This window comes from Harpia harpyja, chromosome 17 (genome assembly GCF_026419915.1).
Source record: "Harpia harpyja isolate bHarHar1 chromosome 17, bHarHar1 primary haplotype, whole genome shotgun sequence".
Classification (NCBI taxonomy): Eukaryota; Metazoa; Chordata; class Aves; order Accipitriformes; family Accipitridae; genus Harpia; species Harpia harpyja.
In genome coordinates this window covers 17,315,249-17,339,684 of record NC_068956.1, presented here as the reverse complement: position 1 = coordinate 17,339,684, position 24,436 = coordinate 17,315,249, and the positions used below count along the sequence as shown (strand labels likewise).

The 24,436-nt window shown below is 39.7% G+C and overlaps 1 protein-coding gene across 4 annotated transcripts in view; it reads right to left on the bottom strand.

Moving 5' to 3' along the window:
- The window catches only part of AASDHPPT (aminoadipate-semialdehyde dehydrogenase-phosphopantetheinyl transferase), a 73,420-nt gene that overhangs the window by 10,876 nt on the left and 38,108 nt on the right, over positions 1-24,436 (bottom strand). The window contains exon 6 of one of the 4 annotated variants that reach the window (XM_052812914.1): positions 12,669-13,759. The exons of 1 other annotated variant lie outside the window; for it this stretch is intronic. In XM_052812914.1, coding sequence (XP_052668874.1) covers positions 13,661-13,759 — 99 coding nt within the window. In that variant the 3' untranslated portion in view covers positions 12,669-13,660. Of the gene's footprint in view, positions 1-12,668; positions 22,385-24,436 lie in introns of those variants that run through there. 2 more of the 4 variants (XM_052812915.1, XM_052812912.1) reach the window with 2 other exon arrangements.

The window sequence follows — 24,436 nt, the reverse complement described above, 5'->3', positions numbered from 1 at the left end:
CCCTTGCCTCAACTTGAGGCCATTTCCTCTTGTCCTATCTCCAGCCACCTGACAGAAGAGACCAACACCCTCCTCACTACAACCCCCTTTCAGGTAGTTGTAGAGAGCGATAAGGTCTCCCCTCAGCCTCCTCTTTTCTAGACTGAACAACCCCAGATCCCTCAGCCGCTCCTCATAAGACTTGTGCTCCAGGCCCCTCACCAACTTGGTTGCCCTTCTCTGGACACGCTCAAGCAGCTCAATGTCTTTCCTGAGCTGCTCAGTACTGCAGAGCAGGAGTCTGGGGACTTGTGCTGCACATAGACCCACCAACACACAAAGGGTTCATCTTTCCTTATTTTTCCCCTTGGAAACTTCATAGTGAGCCCATGCACTTGCTGTGCTGGTGTTCCTATCAGTCACTGCAATGCATCAGAAAAAAACATCACTTCCATGCTTCTGCCCTTTTCCACTTCCTGTCTTTGGCTTGATGCTTGGATTGTAAGTGTTTCTCCAGAGAGGTGATCTTTTTCTTCTATATGTGTATGGCATTTAATTACTTGATATTAATTGGTATAAGAAGCTTTTTCATGAAAAGTTGCAAAAACATTGTAACCTGGCTGCTGCACTTGGGTCATTTGTTCATTTTCAGATTGTCACTGAACTCAAGCAACAGCAAGACTGCATCCTCTGGCTCGTCTTTTAGGCACTGTCTCCCTGCTGACAACTGTTCTCCAGATGGCAAAATTCACACCCAAGTGCATGATTTTTCATACTGGGGATTTATTTTGGATATGTAATTTCATTTCTTTTCTAAAATTTTGAAGTGGTATACAGGGCTAACTAGCAGCCTGCCCAATTTCAGATACAGCAAAAAGTGTTGCAGAATTTCCATGCTGATTCAAGTGGCACAGCCATTCATTTGTCACACTGTAAGTTGGAGAAGTTGTTTATAACTCATTCAGTTGATTTCCATCTTAGATACTATTTTCCATAAGATTTCAGATCTGATTTTAATTTTTTTTTATTTCCCTTATTGTAATATCTCATACTTTTTGAAGCAACCTTTGCTTGCTCAGTAGAGGGAGAGCAATTATTTCTGAGCAACATGTAAATCTCTGGACTGTCTTGATCCTTCTTTTTGGCTTCTATTGCTGGCACTTTCAGATGTTAATTATTTTTTTAGTGCTTGTTAGAAGTTGTCAATAATGTTCAAGAAATGGAAAATCCAGACTGCATACAGTAACTATTACATTTTTGATGGTGCAGGTTGTAGCTAACAGCTTCCAAATAACCATCGAGAAACAATTGTTTCACAGGGTCTATCTTAACAACCCCTATTAACCTCTGCAATTTCACCTAAAAATGCTGAATTGGAGTGGTTTACTAAAAAATTCCTCCAGTTTTATCAGAAAGAAATAATCACCCCTTATCTACTTTGTACATTCATAGAAGGTTTTTATTCCAATAGGTTTAGCTCTATAAGGATTGAATGGTGAAAAGCAATGAGCTTCCGAGCTCTCTCTGTAGCTTGGGTCTGGGAAATTGAAGTAATTACGTATGATGGTTTAAAAGTGAATGGAAAGCAGATAAGTAAGATTTTTATGAAACAGTATCTCCATAGCAACACTTGGTCATTGGGTTTAATAGTGACTTACAACACTTAGCTATTTAGACAAGCAGTTTTCCAGGCAATGTTAGTAATTATTAGTCTTCCTATTCCCCTTCTCCTGGCAAGTACTCGTATAAGACAAATCAAGTTACTGTTCTGCTTTCCTCCCATTTTTAGACAGACTTCTGAAACACTCTTAGGTTACAGAAATAAAGAAGAAAAATGCTATAATTTCACTGCAGAATATGGAAGACACCTCAGTTGCAGACACCTCAAAACAGCAGTGCAGGAGGTACTCCTGCTTCCTGCATGGTGTCTGCTCTGGGGATAGACTGCAAAATAAACAACCGCTCCCTATACCAGCACCAGTGCTGAATCCACATTTAGCTGGACGTCAGTTGGCATTCTCACTGAAGTCAGTGCACTCTTTCCAAAGCAATTGTCACTGACATCGATGGAATTACTCACATTCTTGAAGTAGTTCTCTGAGCTGTCACCAATGCAGCATTGTGCAATATATCACCTCATAAATACCAATGACAATATAGTAACTTTCCATCCATCGCTCAAACTGTTTCTGAGGTTTTTTTGATAATGTATAATATGACTTGATAGATCTTAATGTGCTGTAAGCCACTTACTTAAACACTTTCAATTAAAATTAATTTGGAACTAACTGTTTTCCCAACTTGTTGCTGATGTTAAGGCTTTTACATGTTCAAAATGATGTGCAAGCTCTTATTCATTAATTGCTCAGAAAAGAAGACACTACCCTGTTTAGGTAAGTCACTATTACATTTTTTTACCTAGGAGGCTGGATGAAGTCTGCTGAAGCCAAAAAATCAGTGTTCACCTTTTATTCAGAGTAAAAACAAAAAGCTGCTAAGTGTCTCTAAGAAATGAGAGTAGCCGTTGCCCAAAACACATGTTAATGTGGTTAGAAACTGAGCTGTATGAAAATGGCAAGGTAACCTGGGAGGTGGTGTTACCCTGAGGCTGATTAACAGCTGAGCGCCAAGGGGGAGTGTGTGATTTGGGGAGGAGCGTGGGGGTTGAGGAACGGGAAATACTCAGAGAGAACTCCCAGATATTGCTTGACCCCTGTGGAAACAGGACTTGGTGCATCTCTTTGGAAAACTAATGGAGTTGTATGAAAGAAAACTTTGCGTACTCATTCAGCCCCAAATACCAATAACTCAGGCCAAGTAAATAACTTTCTTCCACTGTATTTGTGAGGAAAGCAGACAGCAAGTTACAGCCATTGTTATCATGCTAGACACCAAAGATTATAGCACTTAAAGCCCAACCCAGCACTTAGGCCCCCAGTGCTGAGTTCCAATAGACTCCATTTAATGATATGTATCCTTCCCTAAAGATTCCCATGTATTCAGCGCCACTGAACATAAGGGCATGTCACCTACATTATAAACACGTGGTTAAAACCTTCCTCCTCCCTATGGTTTGTACCCCAGGGCCAAGAAAAGCCAAATCCACTGTCAGAAAAGTACTCTGTAGTTCTGGTGTACAACTAAGAACAGTGAGAGCATGGGCTTGATCCCTCAGCTTTCGTCATAGCTGGCTGTTTCCCACAAGCTGCGGTGCAAACCAGAGCTTCACCACAAACCCTGGTCCCCACGGGTGTTTCTTTCGTAACACGCAAAGATGTGAGTGACGTGGTAAGAGGCACCGTTGCTTTGTGTCAAAATAAACGCTGGGCTTCAAAAATAGGCCTTTTTGCCATATGGGAGCCTGCACAAGAGAAATGAAGAAGCAGTTAGGGGCTGTGATTGAGACTGTTCCCTACAGAGGAGCTGAAGTTCCACAGGAGGAAGATCGTCAGCTGAAGACATGCATGCTCCCAGGGAGCTGGGGAAGACACCGCCATGCTGTAGAGAAGTGGGAGCCACCTCTGAGGTCTGGTTCCTCTGCGGAGCGAGATCATCTCAGCCTGCGCTTACCCCACATGCCCCATCATCTGCCACACAACCTCCCCCCTCCTCTGTACCAGCACTGGCACTGGAGCCATGATAGGTAAGCCAGTCCAGGGAACTGAGCTAAAGGAAAACTGGGTCCTCAAAAGTCCACAGACAACTTCTCCAGAGGACACCTGCTCAACATATGCTTTCTGCTTAACTTCATCTCGTGTTGTCAAGCAGTACCTTTTATGGGTAGCATCTCATTGTACTTCTGTTCTTTTGAATTATTACAAATATAACCTTTTTCTTGCTGAATTGCATTACTGAGAAGAGGACAGTAGTGTAAGCATATGAATCATGAATATGCTGAACATGGCCTTTCTTTTAAAGCAAAGAAAGCAAACTGGATGAACATGTACTGATTCAGCTTTACTTATTATTTCACAATATATCAAAGTACTGGGCCTGTTCTAAACACCTAATACAGACAACATTGACTGAAAACTTCACCAGTTTTTTTTAAACAAACATTTTTCATTTAAAAAAAACCTGTTTCTTGCACTGATCAAAGTTTTATTTTAGAAAATTGTAAATATTTTATCAGAAAGTTTGTCAAAGCTTTTTCCCTGACCAACTATGTGAAACAAAATGACAAGCATATATATAAACAGCAGTGTTCTCATTTGCATTTAGATAAACATTATAAACACAGCTTAAGTAGTAGCGGTTCTCAGAATTCTTAAATGGCTTCTAGTAGTAAAAGCAATGCTCCATTTAGCTTAAATAGTTATTTTCTATGCATCATTAGATTTGCAGTAGACATCCTGTACTTCTACACTCAAATCAAGGCCAGCCTTGAAAATGTCAGGCAGGGTGTGGATTTTCAATGGGATCATTATTTCAAGAATATTGGGCCAAACTATAAGCTGGTTTTAGTCTGCAAAGTTCTTTTCACTTTAGTAGAACTAAACCGATTTGGGCCTGCTAACGGTCTGGCCCATAGCATTAATTTATTTGGAAAAGAAAAATAAAACCAGTCAGGTTTACAACAAGCCCCCAGATCATAGGAACAGCCCTAAAGCACAAAGCAGAATGCGACTGCGCCACAAAAGTGTGAATATTAAATGGTACCTGATGGCAAGGAGACAATGAAAATATAAAGCATTTAAACTGATGCTTTGATGTTTTTTACCTGTTATTACTTAACTAAAAATACCAAGATTTTTTTTAAGGAGTGAAATGAGTAGCATCAGAAATTAGTCAGCTTATAGCCACAGCACAGAAATCTACAACCACCAACTCAATGGTTTAGCAAGCTCAAGGTAACAGCTCAGCTTGTGAGCATTCCTCTCTGGGCTGATGGAAATAGGCTAGAAGATTTTGACACAATTACACTTGTACAAAAGATCTGACTTGAATGTAAATTCAAATCACAGAGTTAAATACAGCATACAACAGACCTATCCAGAGTTCCCAACAGTGAGTGGATATGGCCCCTACTCTTCCTAGGCTTAGCTCCAGATCCTTTGGAAACCAGAATCCAGGGCAGATCCCAATACTTCCACTGGCAGCCTCTGAGCCTGACAGACCTTAGTGGCAGAGAGAGGTCTGCCAATACAGCTGTCTGCTGATCCGGGGTAAATCAGTCCTCATTTACATCCATCAAAATTTGCAAGCTGTCTGGCAATAGCACCACAAATGTGTTCTCCTGCAAGAATTTAAATAATAACTACATTATAGAAATAATTTAAGGGTAAATTTGTATTGGTATTTAGGATCATTTTAAAGGCTGTCCAGCCCAGGCTGAGCTATATGAACAGTTCTACCTATTCCTCTGTCATATCCTATACGTTGTTTCAAATTCAAGAGTAAAATATGTGATATCTGAGTTAGAGAAGATAATTCATCTGTTCAAACTTAAAGGACACAATTTTTATAACAGAAAAATCATGGATAAAAAATAAATTAAAAAGTAATCAGAAGCCTAGTATATGGAATAAAGAAAAGAAATTGGGAAAGGCTTTTCTCCAGAAAGCATTCGCAAACACTATTTGAACTTCTCTAACATTTTTATGATTATATCTGACATGAGGGAAAGGATAAGCCTGTGTGAGTCCAAAACAAAAATTAGAGCAGAAGCCTAGGTTCAGTTTTAAAATTGTTTCTCCTTTTTTGCAGCTGAGACAAGTCACAGAGAGGGTGAAAGAAGCAGCTTATGAGTGAACTCTGGTTTCTGATTCTTTGCTGGAGCTTTCCTGTGCCTGGAATCAAACAGGGGAAAGCCTCATTTGCTCCCATATAACACTGCATTTCACACACACTTGGGTCTGACTCTTTCCTGGCCCATCTGTCAATCAGACGCTGTTGTGCAAAAGACTACAGGACACCTTTAGGCACCAATTACAAAGACTCTCCTGCTTATTCCACTTTGCTCTGCCATCTCTGTCTAATTCTCTCCTTTCCTGCATTCAGGTAGGAGTAAGAAACTAACCACAGGCTAACCTGGATGCTAATCCTTTATATATAGAACACTAAGGCATTTGCAGAAATGGTCCAGCATCAATTGTCAACACAAGCTCTTCATCCCATGTGTATATCAAGTTTTCCAGATGCTCCTGCCTGCCCAGCTGTAGCACTGCTTAGTGATCGCCCAAAACTCAGCTTCCTTTAGGCACAGGTAGGTGAGCCAGCTATCATTGCTAACAGACAAGCAGGGGTAGACACTGCTTTTGTGTGACTCTGTCTGAATGACCTCCCCAGTCCCAGCAGGAGCCATGCTGCTGCATATCCAGCTCAGCCCTCGCCCAGTCACTGCCCATGTCCCAGCCCTGAAACAGAGGGAGAAAGTCTGAAGTTAGAGAAGTGTCTTTGTATTAGACATATAGCAGAATAAAGGGAGGGAAGCTGAAGGTAGTCGTATTCCCTTGATCTCACCTTCCCCAGATGGCAATGATGTATTTTCTAGCAGAGCCAGTGCCTTCCAATTACTTTGTTTTCATCTTTGTGGCAAAATTCAATTTTGCCTCCATCACTGGAGAGGCCTTCAGCCATTGCAAGGAGTCCGAGGTCTGTTTCTCACTAGTTGCCTCTGCATAACATGGTCTCTGCATAACACACTGGCCAGCTTTTACCAGAGCTCAGTAAAGGCAGAGCTTATTACATTTTCCTTTCCTAGTCAAACATACTTTAAGAATTAAAAAAATTAACATAATACAAAATTAACATAATACAAAATTAACATAATATAGAATTTCAGAAACATCATCCTGTTAACTAAAACAGTTAATGAGATCCACTGCGTGCCCAGCATGCCCTGGGATGTTCTGTCTTGCCTCTACTGCTCCTATTTGTCAAGTGGTTGCAGGCATAAGAGGTCTACGGTCTCTGCCTCTTGGGCTTTGTTGCCTACATGTTGGAATTCCAGCTAATACATTGCCCTGTTGTCCATCCTGCAGGGATGACAAGATACTGCTTCTTGTTTCACAGTTTATGTCCATCTGGGCCCAAAATGTCTGCTATTGAGAACATTAGTTAAAGTACATAACCCTCAATACCCAATGCAAAGGTAATTCAGGCACCTTCTTCTGGGTTGTAGATTCCCTTCACAGGCTCATACGTCCAGCTTTTGGACATGGCAGCTTTGAAGGGCATAGCTCCCGAGATCTTTTTGCAGCTGCCCCAAGACATTTAAGACCCATTGAAATGGCTGGTAATAAAACACCTCAAAGGTATTCTTCTAGATTGCTTCATACCCATTCTCACAATCATAACCTTTTTCATTGCTTATGACTTCCATGCAGTGGAAGAGAAGCAGCAAACTGGTTATATGTCAAGAGACTGTGGCTTCTGAAGTTAGAAATAATCTTTTAAATTCTGCTTTGATTACAACTTTATTCATTGTCCAATGCAAGTCAGTTGCCAGAAGGCCAACATCCAGACACACTATCCTCTATCACAGATGACAAAATAAATGATTTGGACCTAATAATTCTGTTGGACAAAGATGGAAGAGAAACAAAGGCTCAGTTTATATTTATTGGAGAGAATACTTTCATGGGGGAACAACAGAAAACTTATTCTTTACTGCAGAAAATAAAATCATAAGCATTTTACTTTTTATGCATAATTAAGCTAGTCACTGTTTTTGTTCCTGCGGTGTATAACATAAATCATTGATAAGCAATTACAATATAAAACCATCTTTTGAAAGCATTAAGCTAACATAAAACTATTCGTCATATTAAATGAACATTTATCCAAGTACTACAGCTTAGTAGTGTGGCCTCTAGGTATCTACTACATTTTGATACCTCTGAGAAATTATTCTATCCTGACAAACTTCAAAATACCTTAAGAATAAAAATTACACTTTATGCACCCCTTACACAAAATGATCTCATTAAAAGCTTCAGTTGCAATCAGACAGTTCATACGTACCTTGGGAAACAGCTCTTTTTTTTGACTTACCACACTGTTGGGGAACATATTTTTTGAAGCCTTTTGGTGTTTTTTGCAGTCTTTTGGCTAGTATCAACCACCTCAATGAGAAGGCATAACTGGTTTTTGTGTGATTTCACCATTTCCATCAAACTAATAAGTTGAATATTTTTGGTTTATTTGATTCAAAGCAAGACCAGCTTCAATGTTACCTAGTGACTGACGTTAGTTATAAAAGTTTATCAGACCCAGGAACTGCCATAATTGCTCACAGCTAATTGTAAGAGCTGGACACAGGGAGACCTGCCTGGAAGGTGTGAAGAAGAGGCAGAGCAGTAATGCTCCAGAGAGGGCTCACAGTGGCTGTGTAGTTGACTCCTTGGTTCTACCTGGGCTGCTAGAGGTAAAGAAAGTGGTAGGCTGGCATCTACACCCATTCAGGCATAGTCTATAGCTAAAAGCTATTCTGCTGGCAGTAAGTATGTGTGGATGCACTCAGGAACCTTCACAGTGGATTATGCTGATTTCTGCTTGAACATTAAGCTACTAAAGCCTCCAAAATCCATTGATGTCTTTCCAAAACCCATAGCCCCAACTGGAGTAACAATTTTTCAGTATTTTTCATTTCTGCAAAAGCTTGAATCCAAGGGCTTTGAGGCACTAAACAAGGCAAGCCACTGGAAGATAGAAATGTATCACCCCTTTTACAAGTGAGAAAGCAAATGCATTGATGACTTGCTGAAGGTCCCATGTAAAGGGGAAAACAATGCCAGTGAGACCCATGTGGCACAAAACCAGACACTTTTCTTGTCTCATTTTAATGTCAGGTCCTGCCCCACAAGGATACGGTGAAGATCTTTAAAGAACCAAAGTAGCAACATAACCCTACTGTGACTCTGCTTTTCAAAAAAAGTGGGCATCATCTTTGCAAGGACCTGGATGTGTGTACTCCTGCCTGAAAACAGTGTCACGGGGTAGCTTGAGCCAGTCTAACTGGATGCACCTTCCCCACCTCTGTAGCTAGCACATGGTAGTGTGAGATCGTCACGGATGAAGTGATGCACTTCACTTGTAAGATAGAAGTAGCAATATGTTTACTGATATAAAACAGCCATTTAACAAAGTTTGATAGTAAATGTGACTGTGGTTTAACAAGATTCGATGGCAAGGTTCACTTGATATTTACTGCATAGAGGACAGGGTCAGACAAAACTGTCAGGGGCACCCTCCCGTTGAGTCACGAGGTTCAGAAGGGACCCCCTTGCTTTCTAAACTCCTTCTCAGAGAGGAGTCTAGGTGCAGCTGGATCCAATCCTAGTCCCAGACTTGGTCAACAGTTTATGTCTAAAGAATTGTATATGCACAATCAATCCTTTATATCACTTAGCTAAGATTTCAAAGTTTAGCATGCTATTAATCACTTACCGAGAATCTGTTGCAGCAAGGATTCTCTCAACCTCGAGGAGTAACTTTGAGAGGCGTCCCTACTCAAGGGGAGATCCTGGTGTGCAGCCCACTGCCATGCAGGAGAGCTCAGTGGGCCCTGGGCTGTCCACTATTTATGGAGTAAGATAATTAACTCATAGTCATATTTGCATACTGACTACAGATGTTAGCTTCTTCCAAATTTGGCTTGAGTCAGACATCAACCAGCACTGTGGTTAGGTGGGTGCATTGCTTAAATTAGCCCTTGGCTATTGTGTTGTCATCTCTCCCCCCTGAATCCACTTTGAGCTGGATGCAGCCACCATGACCAGACGCATCGATTACAACTGCCGCTGGTGGTTATCACTTGAGCAGGATTACAGGAAATACAGGTCAGTTTGTGGGGCAGGGGGAGCACACCGCCACAAAGATCTAAGGGGAATGTAGCAGAAAAGAAGAGGAGGAGGAAGCAACCTGGGAAGTAAAATGTGGATTTATTGTTTCAGGAAAAAGGAAAGGAGCTTTAGATTGGAGAAGAGGAAAGTGTATCAGGAGAAAAAAGGAACTGAGAAGGAGAAAAGGGAAATGATAAAAGTGGAAAAAAAATACGCAGAGACTCACATTGCAGGTATTCAATTACACTTGCACGAAATGGGAGTCCATTGCACTGAGTAGTTTTGCAGACAAGGGAAGGACAATCTCCACTGCAAGAGGGACTCAGACTCAGTCCCCTATACAGGGAAATTAAACTGGAAGGGGTAAAGGAACATGAACAGGAGGAGGAGAATGCTGGAAGAGTGTGCTGTGATTATACAGTATTTTTGAACTGGCTTGGGATGTAATCAGCATCACAAAAGAGACCTTGGCCAGCAGAAGATAAAAATATTCTGGCCAAGAAATTGTAGGTTAAGCAGGAAAGCATGGTAAGCAGAGGCCATATACCATAAGCACAACTGAATTATCTTTTAGTTCATACATACACTCACATTTAATTAAGTTATGACATTGTCAAGCCTTTGGCATACTGCCTGCTGTGTAAACATTACTGGCATAGATATTCTGTAATTCTATTACAGACTTATTAACTCAAATGGAGGAGCAGGCAGGCATGAAACCAGCTAGAAATTTCAACTGAAAACCACCTATAGGTTAGACAGAGAAATGCAACATGCCAAGGTGGAAGAGTCTAACAGTGACGCCTCCACTCACAGGAGCCACCCAAGGTCTATACCTATCTCGCTAGTGTATTAGCAGTCAAACAGCCAAGTCTGTCTTCTATCACCACGATGACTCGTGATCATCCCCCACATACAAGAACAGTATCGTCTGAGTTCGAAGGAGCTGCTGTTGGATTATTAGGTTTGTCATTGGTGGGATTCAATTATTCCTGTATTATTTGTGCAAGAGTAATGCAAAGAGGCTCCAGCTGAGACCAGGCCTCCATTTTATGAAGTACTGGCAGACAGTTTCTTTCTCAAAAGGAGCTTGCAGTTTCAGCTGACGATATGCAGACAGAGGAGAAACAGAGGCATCAGGAAATGATTTTATTAGGGTTCCACAGAAATACAGCCAACAGGCAGAGACTAATTCTAAATGACACTTTTATATTAGGGGGTATCGAGTTAAAACAAACTACATGCCCTTTCTTGACTAAAATAGAAGCAAGGCCATTTTAGACCTATAACATTAACAAGACGTCATATGTAAAATCAGAAGAAAATGTATGTTAGAGATACAGAAATGTTACACTTTGGAAGCTGGAGGAATGGAGAAAAATATTTTACCACCAGGATTGGAAGAGTCCTTAATTCTTATCTGCTAGCTGTGCTGTTGTCCTGTACTGTTTCTAATTGAAAGTGCATGTTTTAATTGCCATTAAGGAAAAAAAGATGGACTGGAATCTTATTTTAGAATCTATAAACCTTAGAACAATGGTTTTCACACAAAAATCACACTATAAACTGCTCTACACAGAATTAGGTTTTAGCTGCCCTTGTACTTACCTTAAGAAGTAAAGCTTCCTCTTTCAAAGTCTCGTTTGATGCCAGCTCAGGTGCTGGACTGGTTTGCAGTCTTTGGCCTGCCTCACTTCTCTAACCAATTTTCCCTGGCTAATCAGAGCTCTCAGAGACCCTCTGAAGCCCAGGAGGGAAGCCCTGTGTACTGTAATGGACCAACACCTGACTCAGTGTCCTGCGGCTGAAATCAGATTCCTTAGAGCTGAGGAATCATCTCAAGCAGGCGTATAGAAGCTAACAGCTGTCCATCCTCAGCACCTCGGGATGGAAGAGTTCACAGGAGTTTACATTCATATTTTGTTAAAACTTATGCTCTTGATCATTCTTTTACCAATAACGTTCTTTTACAGACACCAAGAGTGAGTTTGTGTAAGCCCTATAGGACCTATACTGCTAAGTGGTGGAGAAGATATAGGCAGCATTTCTGATAATTATGTCTTATACCAGGACCATGAAATCACCTCTTCAAAGCGGGACACAGTAGTTATTTGGCTGTGATACACCCACCAGATTTTCTAATTAACAGGTGTTTTGCTACCTGCCAACCCACAATGTCAAGAATCTTTTTCAGAAGCATTTGTTTTCTGAAACAGTTGTATCTGGACTCTTCTTTTGAAGACCTGTTAGAAACTCAAACATATTTCAAGCATGTACTGTTAGGATACCACAGATTTTCCTCTGTCACACTGGGTGTTGAACTAGAAAAGCCCTTAAGACCTATAGGCTAAAGCAGAATAAATTCAATGCGGTCTTGTTTCTTGGGTTTCTGTTGTTAACTTCCCTCATACAAAGTACCAATCAATAAATGACACAGAAAGAAATAGATATTTAACTATATTCACTCCTTTTCACATTTTTTAATTCATGTATTTTTAATAAAAGCTTCCAACAGATAAAAAAATTTATGTCTTAATCTGCTCCTTCTCCTATTTGTTCAAGGCACTGTTTTTAATTTCCCCACTGTCAGGCCTTAAATTGTCTCTTGCATCAGCCAAATGTATTTGTACCATTTGTATTACTTGCTCTTGAAGCTCTTTTCTTACACTTCCTGGTTACTGAGTTAATACAGATAGGGTTAGTTTCTAGTTCTTTTAAAGCTCATTATGTGTATATCATTATATATATAATGTATATATAGGTACACATATATATGTGTGTGTGTACGCTACATATCCATAGCAACTCTCTGATACCTCTGTCAGTGATGAACTGACTGCAGTCTGAGAACAAATGAGTTAAAACACATTGTGTGGCTGAAACAGATGTATTTGTATTAACACATTTAAATTTTAATGCAACTGCATTTTTATTTCCCTTTAAAAGCCTGTTTATACAAACTCAACAACTCAATCAGTGCTGCACTCAAACTGCTGTCGTGCCAAAAACCAAAACCAAACCCCATAATAATTCTATCACGCTGTTTCAGAAGTCCCCTAATTGACTTTTATAAATTAATCAGATATATTTTAAAATTGCTGGCACATACAAGGTTTCTTCACTATTTCAGCAGCCCTTTACTCTGGGAAAAATTACTGCCTTCAGCTGACATTACTTTCTTCCCTCTTTTAAGTGATGAGTCATCTCAGAAGATAAATTTATTTTCTGATTACTTAAAGGCATTTACATGACCAATGTTACATAGCTCTACGGCCAGCTTATCTGACTTTACTCAAGCCAACTGAAACCAGTGTGCTCCACCGCCATGAGCAGTTTGCTATTCTTTTTGTCCTGAAAGGTAATGGAAAGATAACAATGATTTCTGCAAGTAGGAGCTGCCTGCCTGCCCCAGTTTAAATGCAAATAAATAACCTACTGCACTTTAGGGAAAACATTCTAAATTAACATGGCCAATCATCTAAAGATCCTAACAAGCAATTAGGCAGAAACAATGATATCAGAAAGATCAGTCTCTTTGTAATACACTGTTTTCACTCACATGAGAATTTTAATTATGGTATAAGCGTGTACACAACTGAAGTACCACCTTTACCCACACACAGTTTTACTGTACAAAATTAATCCAATACATTTTCCTAATGTTATATAGGTAGCTAAGTAATTGTAGGTCACGTAACTGTCACAAGATTAACAAAATGCTTTTACGTAGCTAGTAAACACTGCTTGCTGAGAATATTACTCTATTCAGTAGACAGTGTTTGAACTTGCAGGAAAATTCCATTTCTCTTACAAAGAGACCAGTGACCTCATTGAATAAGCAGTTCACTGTACCTTTCACAAAAGCTCTCAATGAGGATGAGGAGCACATTGTACAATCAGCTGAAAGATGGGCCAAGAATCCACTCACCTGATGGCAGCAGTGCTAAATTACAGAAGACTATGCTGCTGAAGCTGAGAAAATACAGGATATTCACCTTAAAGGGAAAATACTTTCAAGGTAGTATTTTCAGATTTTTGCCTGTGTGCTGTTTCAAATGCAAACTCAAAGTAATTTTAATAGGCAGCCATTTAAATATATCAAACACCATTCTACAATGAAAAATATGCATTTTTTTAACCACATCTGGGTACTTAGCCTATACAAACTGCAGAGGAAATACAGGCCTATCCTTAATTGAAAGATATGATATTGTAATACAGTGTGTGCATATATATGTAAGTCTACATGTATAAATATATAATACATTTATAAAATTATTATATAACATTGTTAATACGTTACATATACAGAATACAATACGCATCATGCATGATATATAAAATCTGTAATCATAAAGATCATTCATGTTTTTGTTAGCCTTTTTGCACTTCCCTTCTGCACTGATTATTAGGATTGCCACCTACGATGCCTTAAAGCCAAAACCAGCAGTACATCGATATTATGGCAAAAATTGCAAACATTGGCGAGAACAGCCATTAGTAAATTTATGGGGCAGAAGCATTAGCTTCGGCACTAGAAATAAAATCAAAACTGATTATCAGTCATGCAATTGAGAGTTTAATATTCAGTGACATCAAGTACTGACGTCACTCGACTGAGTGAGTTAATTCAAGAAATAATGAGCTTAAGAGCCATTACAACAGGAACATGTACTCTCCTCTGACTAAAACAGTTGCATTGAACAACTGAATAACCACTGGCTGCTCAAGCAGCAGCAGGTTGGATGAAGTGCTGCACTCTGTCAAGCTCTTGCTTCTGCTGATTGTCCTGGTTTTGGCTGGGATAGAGTTAATTTTCTTTCTAGTAGCTGGTATAGTGTTATGTCTTGGATTTGGTATGAGAAGAATGTTGATAACACACTGATGTTTTCAGTTGTTGCTAAGCAGTGTTTATATTAAGTCAAGGATTATTCAGCTTCTCATGTCCAGCCAGCAAGAAGGCTGGAGGCGCACAAGAATTTGGGAGGGGACACAGCCAGGGCAGCTGACCAAAACTGGCCAAAGGGGTATTCCATACCATGTGACGTCAGTATATAAACTGGGGGGAGTGGGGCTGGGAGGGATCACTGCTCTGAAACTAAGTGGGCATCGGTTGGCTAGTGGTGAGCAATTGCATTGTGCATCACTTGTTTTGTATATTCCAATTCCTTTATTAGTGTTGTCATTATTGTTATTATTATCATTATTATTTTCTTCCTTTCCGTTCTATTAAACTGTTCTTATCTCAACCCACAAGTTTTACCTTTTTCCTTCCGATTCTCTCCCCCATCCCACTGGGTGGAGGGGAGTGAGCGAGCGGCTGCATGGTGCTTAGTTGCTGGCTGGGCTTAAACCACGACACTGAAGTATTTTTGTGAAAACATCTGAGACACACCATCTGACTCCAGCCTTTGCCACCCCTTAGCAATGCTGTATCAATGGAAAGGGCTACAAACACATCCTGCCTGGGCAGCTAACAGTTTCCACAGGCATAGAGGATCCTGGATGCACAAGGTATGGTTGAGCAGGAAAATGGGTGAGTGGCTACCCTGTGTGTGAATTTAGGGGCAGTCCAAGCTCCTGCTTTCTGCCTCTGGTCAGAGATTCCCATGGATAAAATGGATGTGACTGGCTAACTGAGTGAACTTCAGCCTATTTCAAGATTAAAGGAAAGCAACTTTTTAGAACACCGAACCAAGGCTTGAAACATTAAAATACTATGACAAGAATTCACTAGATAGTTGGAAAACCTTAACAGGAATTTTGGAAGTGTGTAATATGGATACTACTATTTAACCTTGAGGAGAAAAAAAAGAAACCCAAATAAAAGGATTGAAATAATTTCAGCTGCTTTGACACCTTAGAGCAAAGCAGAACTAAGAACTTCTCTTTGTGACTTAAAAGCTAGCATTAATACACTTTCAACTTATCTTTTACATTTATTTCCCCTTATTACTTGCAGTACAACATTAAGGTCTTCACATATAATTCCTTGACTCATCTTTTCCATTAATTTACTAGGGAAACATTGCACCACTTTTTGGTGATGATACCAAAACATTTTCTTGTCAGCTCAGTGACAACAACCTGCCAGCAGGAATTTTCAGCATGCTGGGACTAGCCCATTAAAAGTTGTTGCAGCAAAGGGTACCTCAGGCAGATGCATTAGAGGTCCTGTGGTACCAAGGGCACAGCACAAGGCATACCGATACACACAGAAACAGGATGGAATTGATGCACCTGCTTATTCAGGTGCTTCACACTCAGCTAAGTCCTCAAATCCTGACACAATCAAAATCTCAGTGCCCTTGTGGAGTATCTGACTAGACTTAAACGCCTGAGTAACTTAATGGGGTAATAATCAAATCCAAAGTGAGACATTTATACATCTACAACACAGCTATCAAAACCTAAAAATATGAACCTGAAGAAAAGCACACCCAAGTCCTTTATAGCTTTGCCATTCATGAGAACGTTACCATTTCCCAAAGCTCCATCAGTCCTTCCAAGCTCTGGTATTGCATACAGGTCTGCCATTACACCTTGCTTATAGCTGGGAACCTCGGTGTTTGCTTCCTGCCCTAAGCCTGCTCAAGATGTTCAATAGGCACCCCTAAATCCCTAGTACATATCTGACAAGCAGTCTGGCAAACCTTTTAAGTACATTTAACACACAGCATTTCTAAGCTTGGAACTTCAAAAAAAAAGCTTGCCTTCAGTAGGACCTATACCTTTTTTTTTGTGGCAGATGTGCACTTGCCTTGAACACATCTGCAAAGCAATGACTTAAAATTCTTTATTCAGAGGATTAAAACTTTGATTAAAGGGTAGAAACTCCTTCAGAATCCTCCTCAGCATAAGAAAAATGTATCCCCTTTTCAGAAACAAATTTGATCAGCAGGTTATAGGCTGATATAGGCAGGGTTACTAATCAGTAAGATTCCTAGCAACCAAGAAACAAGAAATGAAAGTTTGAAATTAGCACTTGAATAAGACTTTGGCAGGAGAATAAAAAGTTTGGGATTTTGTATCCTGTTACCATGGCTGCTCATATGTTTTGCAATAGCCACTGGATAAAACCTTTAATCATTAGAAGCTCCCACCTAGTTCAGTTTGAAGAATTAGACTTCATTAGTTATACGTAGAGCAAGTTGGATGTGACAACATCTAGACACCATGCCCCAACCCAAGCCATTCCTTCTCTTGTTGGGCTGATAGCCACTGAAAACATAAAAAAACAGCTTTAAAATGTATTCAAATTCAACTATTCAGTTGTTAGTAGTGATGCAAACTGTTTCCTAACAGATTATACACATTTATTGTAGATACTTTTCTATTTGCGCTATGAAGAATACATCTTTATACGGCGGGATGCTGGGCAGCTTCTCTAACACTTTGAAGTACGATAGTGCTTCTTCACTGCTTTGTAAAGTAGAAATAAAGGTGTCTAGGTACCTCTAGATGTTGGACGATCAAAGATGCATTTCAACTGAAAAACCCATTTTCTTACTGTTTTCATCCCTTATAAATCCAAAACAATTTTTCAAGGGTTTTAAAGAAAACCCTTGTGCAAGCAAAACTGCTTTTTCTGTGTGAATAAGCTCCTACTACAACATAAAGAACCTTCATGTTCTACAACATAGTTCCAAAAAAAATTCGTCAGAAATTTCCTTACGTAAGTAACACTATACAACAGTGTAGCCTTGCATTTGAAAATACATTATCTTCCTACAAGCATTAAACCTCACACTATTGCAATTTAGACCAAATGAGGAGACACTCACTCTAACATAGAATACACAAACATTATGTCATAGTTATGTCAAGAAACTAGGTTGCACATTGTTAAATTAAAATTGCAGGAAGAAACCAGGGAGTGTCTTTGTCACGGAAGACAGACCTGAACACACCTAGTCTTATAAAAATGCCAGAGAGTGGACAGCTGATCCAGACCTTTGTTTCACGATTCATCTAAAGGATGTCACTAAGGGTATACAGCTCTGAGTTCCCAGAAATTGTTTCAAAAATAACAAAGGAGTGTTAGGCAACTGTTTCAGTAATCCCACCTATGTCTGGATCTAAATAATAGTGAGATAAAAAAAATAACTGAGAAAGGTAGAACCATAAATAGACAACACAAAATCAGAGCACAAACATAAAATAACCCACTTTTTATTTCAAGAAAGAAATTAAACTCAATCTTATCAGAAATAGGAGTCATACATAGTATCTGGCCACAAAAAACTGTACATACAGCACAAGAAGATAACATTTTACAAAAAGTGACTTTTTGAAAAAAAAAAAACAAACTTTTAAAATGTTGGCTCTTTTGAGAAGAAGTCAGAATTTACTTTCACGCTTACATTTTATACATAATGTAGAGCAATCCAAAATATCCATATTCTGGAGGAACATGAAGCGCAAATTAGCATGTCCAGCCACCTGCAGAATTAGGCAGCAGTTAAGGAGGAAAATCTAAATCACTGTTTTAGACTTGGTTGGATCAATTGTGCCCAAGCACCACTTAGCATCTTTGTAGAATGTAGCACTATAATCTTGTAAAGCTCCAACAAAGAGACAGCCTATGCTCACTTGAATAGCTATCTTTTACTTCCTATCTGGATTTTCTTTGTAGATCATGGCTTTATTGCAGTCAGCTGCTGCCTGAATGTTTACAAGAACATATAGATTACAACCATATTTACACTACTTTTGCTGCTACATCTATGATTTCTTGTCTAAGATAAGTACATTTGATTAACATCAGTGCATTTGATCCCATAATATAGTAACGATATATATCTTGCATAGGTTTACAGACTTTGTGAAAGGCTAAGAGTGAATTCCTATGATCCACTTTTCAAAGTTACAGATTTTCACATCAAATGGCACCAGTCTCTTGTCACACAGCTGCAAATTGTCTTGAACAATTTTATCCTCTGAAATTCCTAACCACTCTAATAATTTTTATGCAAGATAAACAAAAGTTTAAACATGACAATATATCCAAACTAAGACACATTTATTCACTTTTGACAATCTGTTCACTGAAGACCGGAACTTTTTAAAAATTTTTTAGGTCAGACTATTAATAGCTACTCCTCAGAAACACTACGTTGATCCACAGTCTAGGGCAGCAGATCTGATCTAGGATCTGAATCTGTACTTGAGTAACAGGGAGGCTGGTGAATCCTGTTCCATAGGGAAAAAGACTACCTAGTCACAGCCCCTGCTGGGAAAGGCTCACGTGGAGCAGAGCTTGTGCTTCTGCAGCTTCTTACTCTTTAGAATCCAGGTATGTGATACGGTCATGTCTAGGGCAGTATATAGAAAACAAAACAGATAAAGGAATGGAGCTCTAGAGAAGGAACCTGAAGGGCAGAGGGCTTCTAGACGTAACTGGGAAATTTGTTGCAGATAGAAGAGTGATGGGAGACCAGCAAAGATCAGCTCATCTGCACTGGACTGGGCCAACAACATCAATTAGTGAGGGAAGCTGGAGCTGTGCTGGACCAGTATTTCTAAAAACAGCAGTGACACTATGGACATTAAGACTGTATTCTGAGGAAATGCAAGGAAGCCAGTGTTATGGCCATGTATGGATACAGGGCTCAGTTTTTCATATAAGGGAAAGTATAATAAATAAATAAAGTGTGTGAAATAATTAAAAAAATATCTTAGAGCTGTGAGATTACATAAGTCATCTGTACACACTGGCAACATTTATTTCAATACATGCCTCTGCAGTACACAGATGCCCATAAAAAAATTCTGATGACTTTAAGAAGGATCATTCACATTCATAAAGAGTCAGAGTGTCTTGCTGGCCTTTTAGCAGCATGCTTTTAGCTGATAAAGCCATAACTATGCAGCTGCTCTTTTCCACAGTGGTAAAACCAAGTGTAAAACTTCTGTCCGTTTGCACTGACACTAAACCACCTGACTCAAGCGGCTCTTCACAAGGCACTACCATCAACTAACCTTACTGCTACCTAAGGTTAAAAAAAAAAAAAAAAAAAAAGATTAACCTTTTTTTTCCAAATAGCTCAGTGTAAATCAAAGACATGGAAAAAATCATAACATGAGGACCTGCAATCTTCTAGATGATTCTGTCTGGACTGTTAGAATCTATGCTTTTATTTCATGGAAAGCTAACCAAAACAAACTCCTTTGTTTTTCTAACCTTTCTAATTAGATACAGACCTGAAAATTATCATATTCCTGGCAAGCAAACCAAGTGTAATTTTCTAATTTAACAGAATTGGTTTGTCCTCTACATATATGCAAAAACATTATTATAAATAATTTCAGTAAAACTTTTTAAACTCTTTCCAATGAGAGAAAAATTCGGTTTTGAGACACTGTCACTAGGCAAAAATAACTAATCTCTAATATGAAATGAATTCCTTTATACCCAGAAATATCCCCAGATCTGAAAATCTCCTATTCATCTCACTCCATATTTGCAGTTCATTTAATTGTCCCAGCAAAAAAGTTGGCAATTTTAACTGGCTGGTACAGCTGCAATTGATGGGGTCCTCAGTGACTGGTGAGGATTGGCATGTACTGTACCACTTAACAGCCAGCCAGCCAGCCATGGAGCTCAGCACTCTCCAGCCTCTCATACTCTGAACAAGCCTCCTTATTCGGCAGACTTCCTAAACCTGTGGCAGAACAAGTCCTTTCTTTCAGCTTGGCAATGCTTCTAGTTTATCTCAGCTCTTAAGCACCTTCATGTGCTTGCCCATCTGGGATTACAGTACACTTCAGGTAGAACAGAATAAGACAGAGTCAACTGAATCAGTTAAAAATATCCTACACCAGTAAGTGTTAGAATTACATACCCACTGAATAGCCTTTTCTGGCCTCCATGGAGTGCCAACTATTTCTCTCAAGTTGTATTTCATTTAAAAAAAACAGTCTGGAATACTTGACTTACAATTTGTATATAAATTACTCTGTATTTCTGTTAACTTCAGCTTTGAAGTTACTGAACATCTAATTTAACCCCTGTGGAGTCTGGAGAGAAGAGTTGCTGCTTCACTGATTTGCAGTTTTGGAGGAAAAAAGCAAAACACCAAAAACTATGATTAGCATGCAAGATGAGAGAGTCACTGAAATGGAAACGAAAATATTAATCAGAACTGGCAGAAGTAGGAAAGTTTAACAGCATATTTGAATTCAGAATTATCTGCAACAAAATTCCAAAAGCTTGTATGATATTGTGGAACTCATATCCTTCTCTCTCTAAACCTTTTCTTTATCTTTGTAATAAGGCATGGTTTCAATGGTTACACTACACGTAGATTCTCCTTTAGTCAGAATACAGGGTGCAGCCAAGTTGTACGCAAACCTGAAGTCACTGAAGATCTATGTTTAACTGTAGGACAGAAATGAACTCTTTTTAGTTGTGAAAATCATTCCATTCAGTATGACTCATTCTGTTCAGTACATATCCTTACATTTAGATGGACCATAACAGATCTATGACTTCTAGAAAAAGTGAGAGGTAATGGCACAAAATAGGATTTGTTTTGAAAAAGAATACAAATACTCTAAAGGTGTACTCAAGATCTACAGATCTCCAGAAATTTTAATTCACTGTAAGACAATAAAATATCCTGTCTTCAGATGTTACAAGCCTATTTGGAAAAATGTAAATAGGGTTTTTTTGTTTGTCGCCCCCCCCCCATGACTTAGCGTCTAGGACAGTACAGATGTAAATGCAAGTCTAGGAAAACTGAACTGCTGTTTGGCTCATATCTGTTGCTGAGGGGAAAAAATACAAAAAGAACTGTTAAAAATTAATTCCTAAGTTACATACAGGAAGCTTTAATTAACAAAGATTGTAAGTGAAAAGGATATGAAATACTTATAATTCCCTGCCTCAAACTAGTTTTGCACAGATGTAGTTCCAGGATACCAAGATTCAGACTTCTTCGGCCTGCTATTACACAAAGTGTTGTACAAACACTTGCACCATACAGCAACAGCAAAAAGATTTGTACCAATTCTTCTGGCTTTATTCAGCCACCTGAGAGTAAACCTATTATTTTTGTAAGAGAAAAGGCAGCATCATAATTTAAGCTTCAGCATAAATGAAGTATTGAAACACATTTTTATATATTAAACACTTGTTGACTAATTGACAACATTATCGTAGCTCTGCTCCCTGTTCCTAGCATGGGTCATTACTGAAGTGTAAGAACCACAGGCATGGAAAAGCAAAAAAGCATGCAGCCAGCTTAGACTTTTCACTCAGAATTCCTTCAGCGAGGAAACACGCATCTTCCTTAAGATATTGATAAAGAATGTCAATTTTAAAAAGGTGAAAATCATACTGTTAGTTTAAATAAGGACAGGCATGTTTTATTTACACATGTGCACTTATTCCCACACGCTGAATTATGTAGAGTACCAGCATAAAAACTTTGACAATTTTCTTTTTCTTATAAGCATTCTGATCTTGAATGTGAATTCTGTTTCACTGGACTCTCCTGCTTAGAACAAAAATTATCCCAATATGCAGAATCCTCAGGTGTGACTGGAATACCAGATGCAACTAAATCTTCAAAAGTCAATACTATAAACTGTGGTTGGTTAGGCTCCATGGAACATACCTAAGGAAAAATACATATTAGTATTACATGAATCAATAAATCTCCATTTTCTTCCTGCAGTATTCCCTGTCCAGTTTAAACTACACATTGCTCACTGAAGCAGAAAGAAAATATTCCAGTTGAGACAAATGTCACTGTCCCTAATTTAGGCTATACAGTAACTAACAGAAACATGTAACAGACCACACAGAAAAAGCAATTTTTTCTTTGAAACTCAGTTCAGAAAAGGGAAAGAATGAGGGATAGAGAATGCTGCAAATACCACATAATAAGTGTTTAAGTCCAGAAAAGAAGGAAGAAAAAAAACCACCAACAAACAAACTGTACTTCATTCTCCAGCAGACAAGATTATTTGAGATGGTAGCATGAGGATTTATTCCACTAGAGGTGTGCCTATTCATACTCTTTTCAATACCAGCAATCACTGGAGTTGTGTTTGCTTCTCTCAAACTCATGCTATTTAAGGGCAAAAGTGGTCACAATCAACCCATTATTCCCAGTGTTAAATCCAGATTAAGTGCAGACCGAGATACTGGAGGTGAGCGTGTCATGGTCTCTGCATTAGTTCCATCACTTCAAGAAAAATCACATTTCAAATTAAAAAAGGTTTGGTTTTTTGAGCACATGTTACTGTGCAGCCTGCTGTATGCTATCTGTAAGTATAACTCTTTCCAAACAGCAGGACAAATAGTACAGCTGTATGAACTGAACATGAATATAGCTGGTCTAAGTTCGGCATTTGCTCAAGCAACATATTCTTAATATTTCATATTTGACAGAATTCAGCAGGGCTACTCTGCAGTGGGGTTATTCCATACATCACACAAATTGACACATTTTTGATGCAGGCTAAGGTACTGTTAACTGCTTGGGGAGCGAATACTGATGTCTGGCAATCACAGAAAGGCTGAGACTGGAAGGGATCTCTGGAGGTCGTCTTGCCCAAACCCCCTGCTCAAGCGCAGCCACCTAGAGCCAGTTGCCCAGGACCACATCCAAATAGTTTTTGAGTATTGCCAAGGACAGAGACTCTACAACCTCCCTGGGCAATCTTGGTCACCCTCACAGTAGAAAAAAAAAAGTGTTTCCTAATGTTCAGAGGGACCCTCCTGTGTTTCAGCTTGTGTCCGCTGCCTCTGGTCCTGTAACCAGGCACCAATGAAAAGAGCCTGGCTGTCCAATTTGCACCCTCCCTTCAGGTATTTAGATACATTACTAAGATCCCCCTGAGCTTTCTCTTCTCCAGGCTGAACAGTCCCAGCTCTCTCAACCCTTCCTCACAGGAGAGATGTTCCAGTCCCTTCATCATATTTGTGGCCCTTCGCTGGACTCTCTCCAGTATGTCCATGTCTCTCGTACTGAGGAGCCCAGAACTGGACACAGTTCTCCAGATGTGGCCTCACCAGTAGTGAGTAAAGGGGAAGGATCACCTTTCTTGACCTGCTGCTAATACTTTGTCTAATGCAGCCCAGGATACCATCAGCCGCCTTTGCTGCAAGGGCTCATTGCCGGTTCATGTACAACCTGGTGTCCACCAAGACCCCCTGTGCCTTTTCTGCAAAGCTGCTTTCCAGCTGGGTGGCCATCTGCATATACTGGTGCCTGGGGTTCTTTTTCACCAGGTTCAGGACTTCGCACTTCTCTTTGTTGAACTTCATGAGGTCCCTGTTAGCACATTTCTCCAGCCTGTCAAGGTGTCTCTGGATGGCAGCGTGATCCCCTGGCATATCAGCCACTCCTCCCAGGTTTGCATCACCAGCAAACTTACTGAGGGTACACTGCCCCATCATACAGATCATTAATGAAGATGTTAAATGGGACGGGACCTAGTTTTGACCCCTGGGGAACACCGCTAGTTACTGGCCTCCAACCAGACTTCGTGACACTGATCACCACACTCTGGGCCCAACCATTCAGCCAGTTTTCAGTGCACCTCACTGCCTGCTTATCCAGTACATGCATCAACAATTTCTCTAGGAGGATCTTATGAGAGACAGTGTCAGAGGTAGAAGGTACTGAAGTCCAGGTAGACAATATCCACTGCTCTCCCCT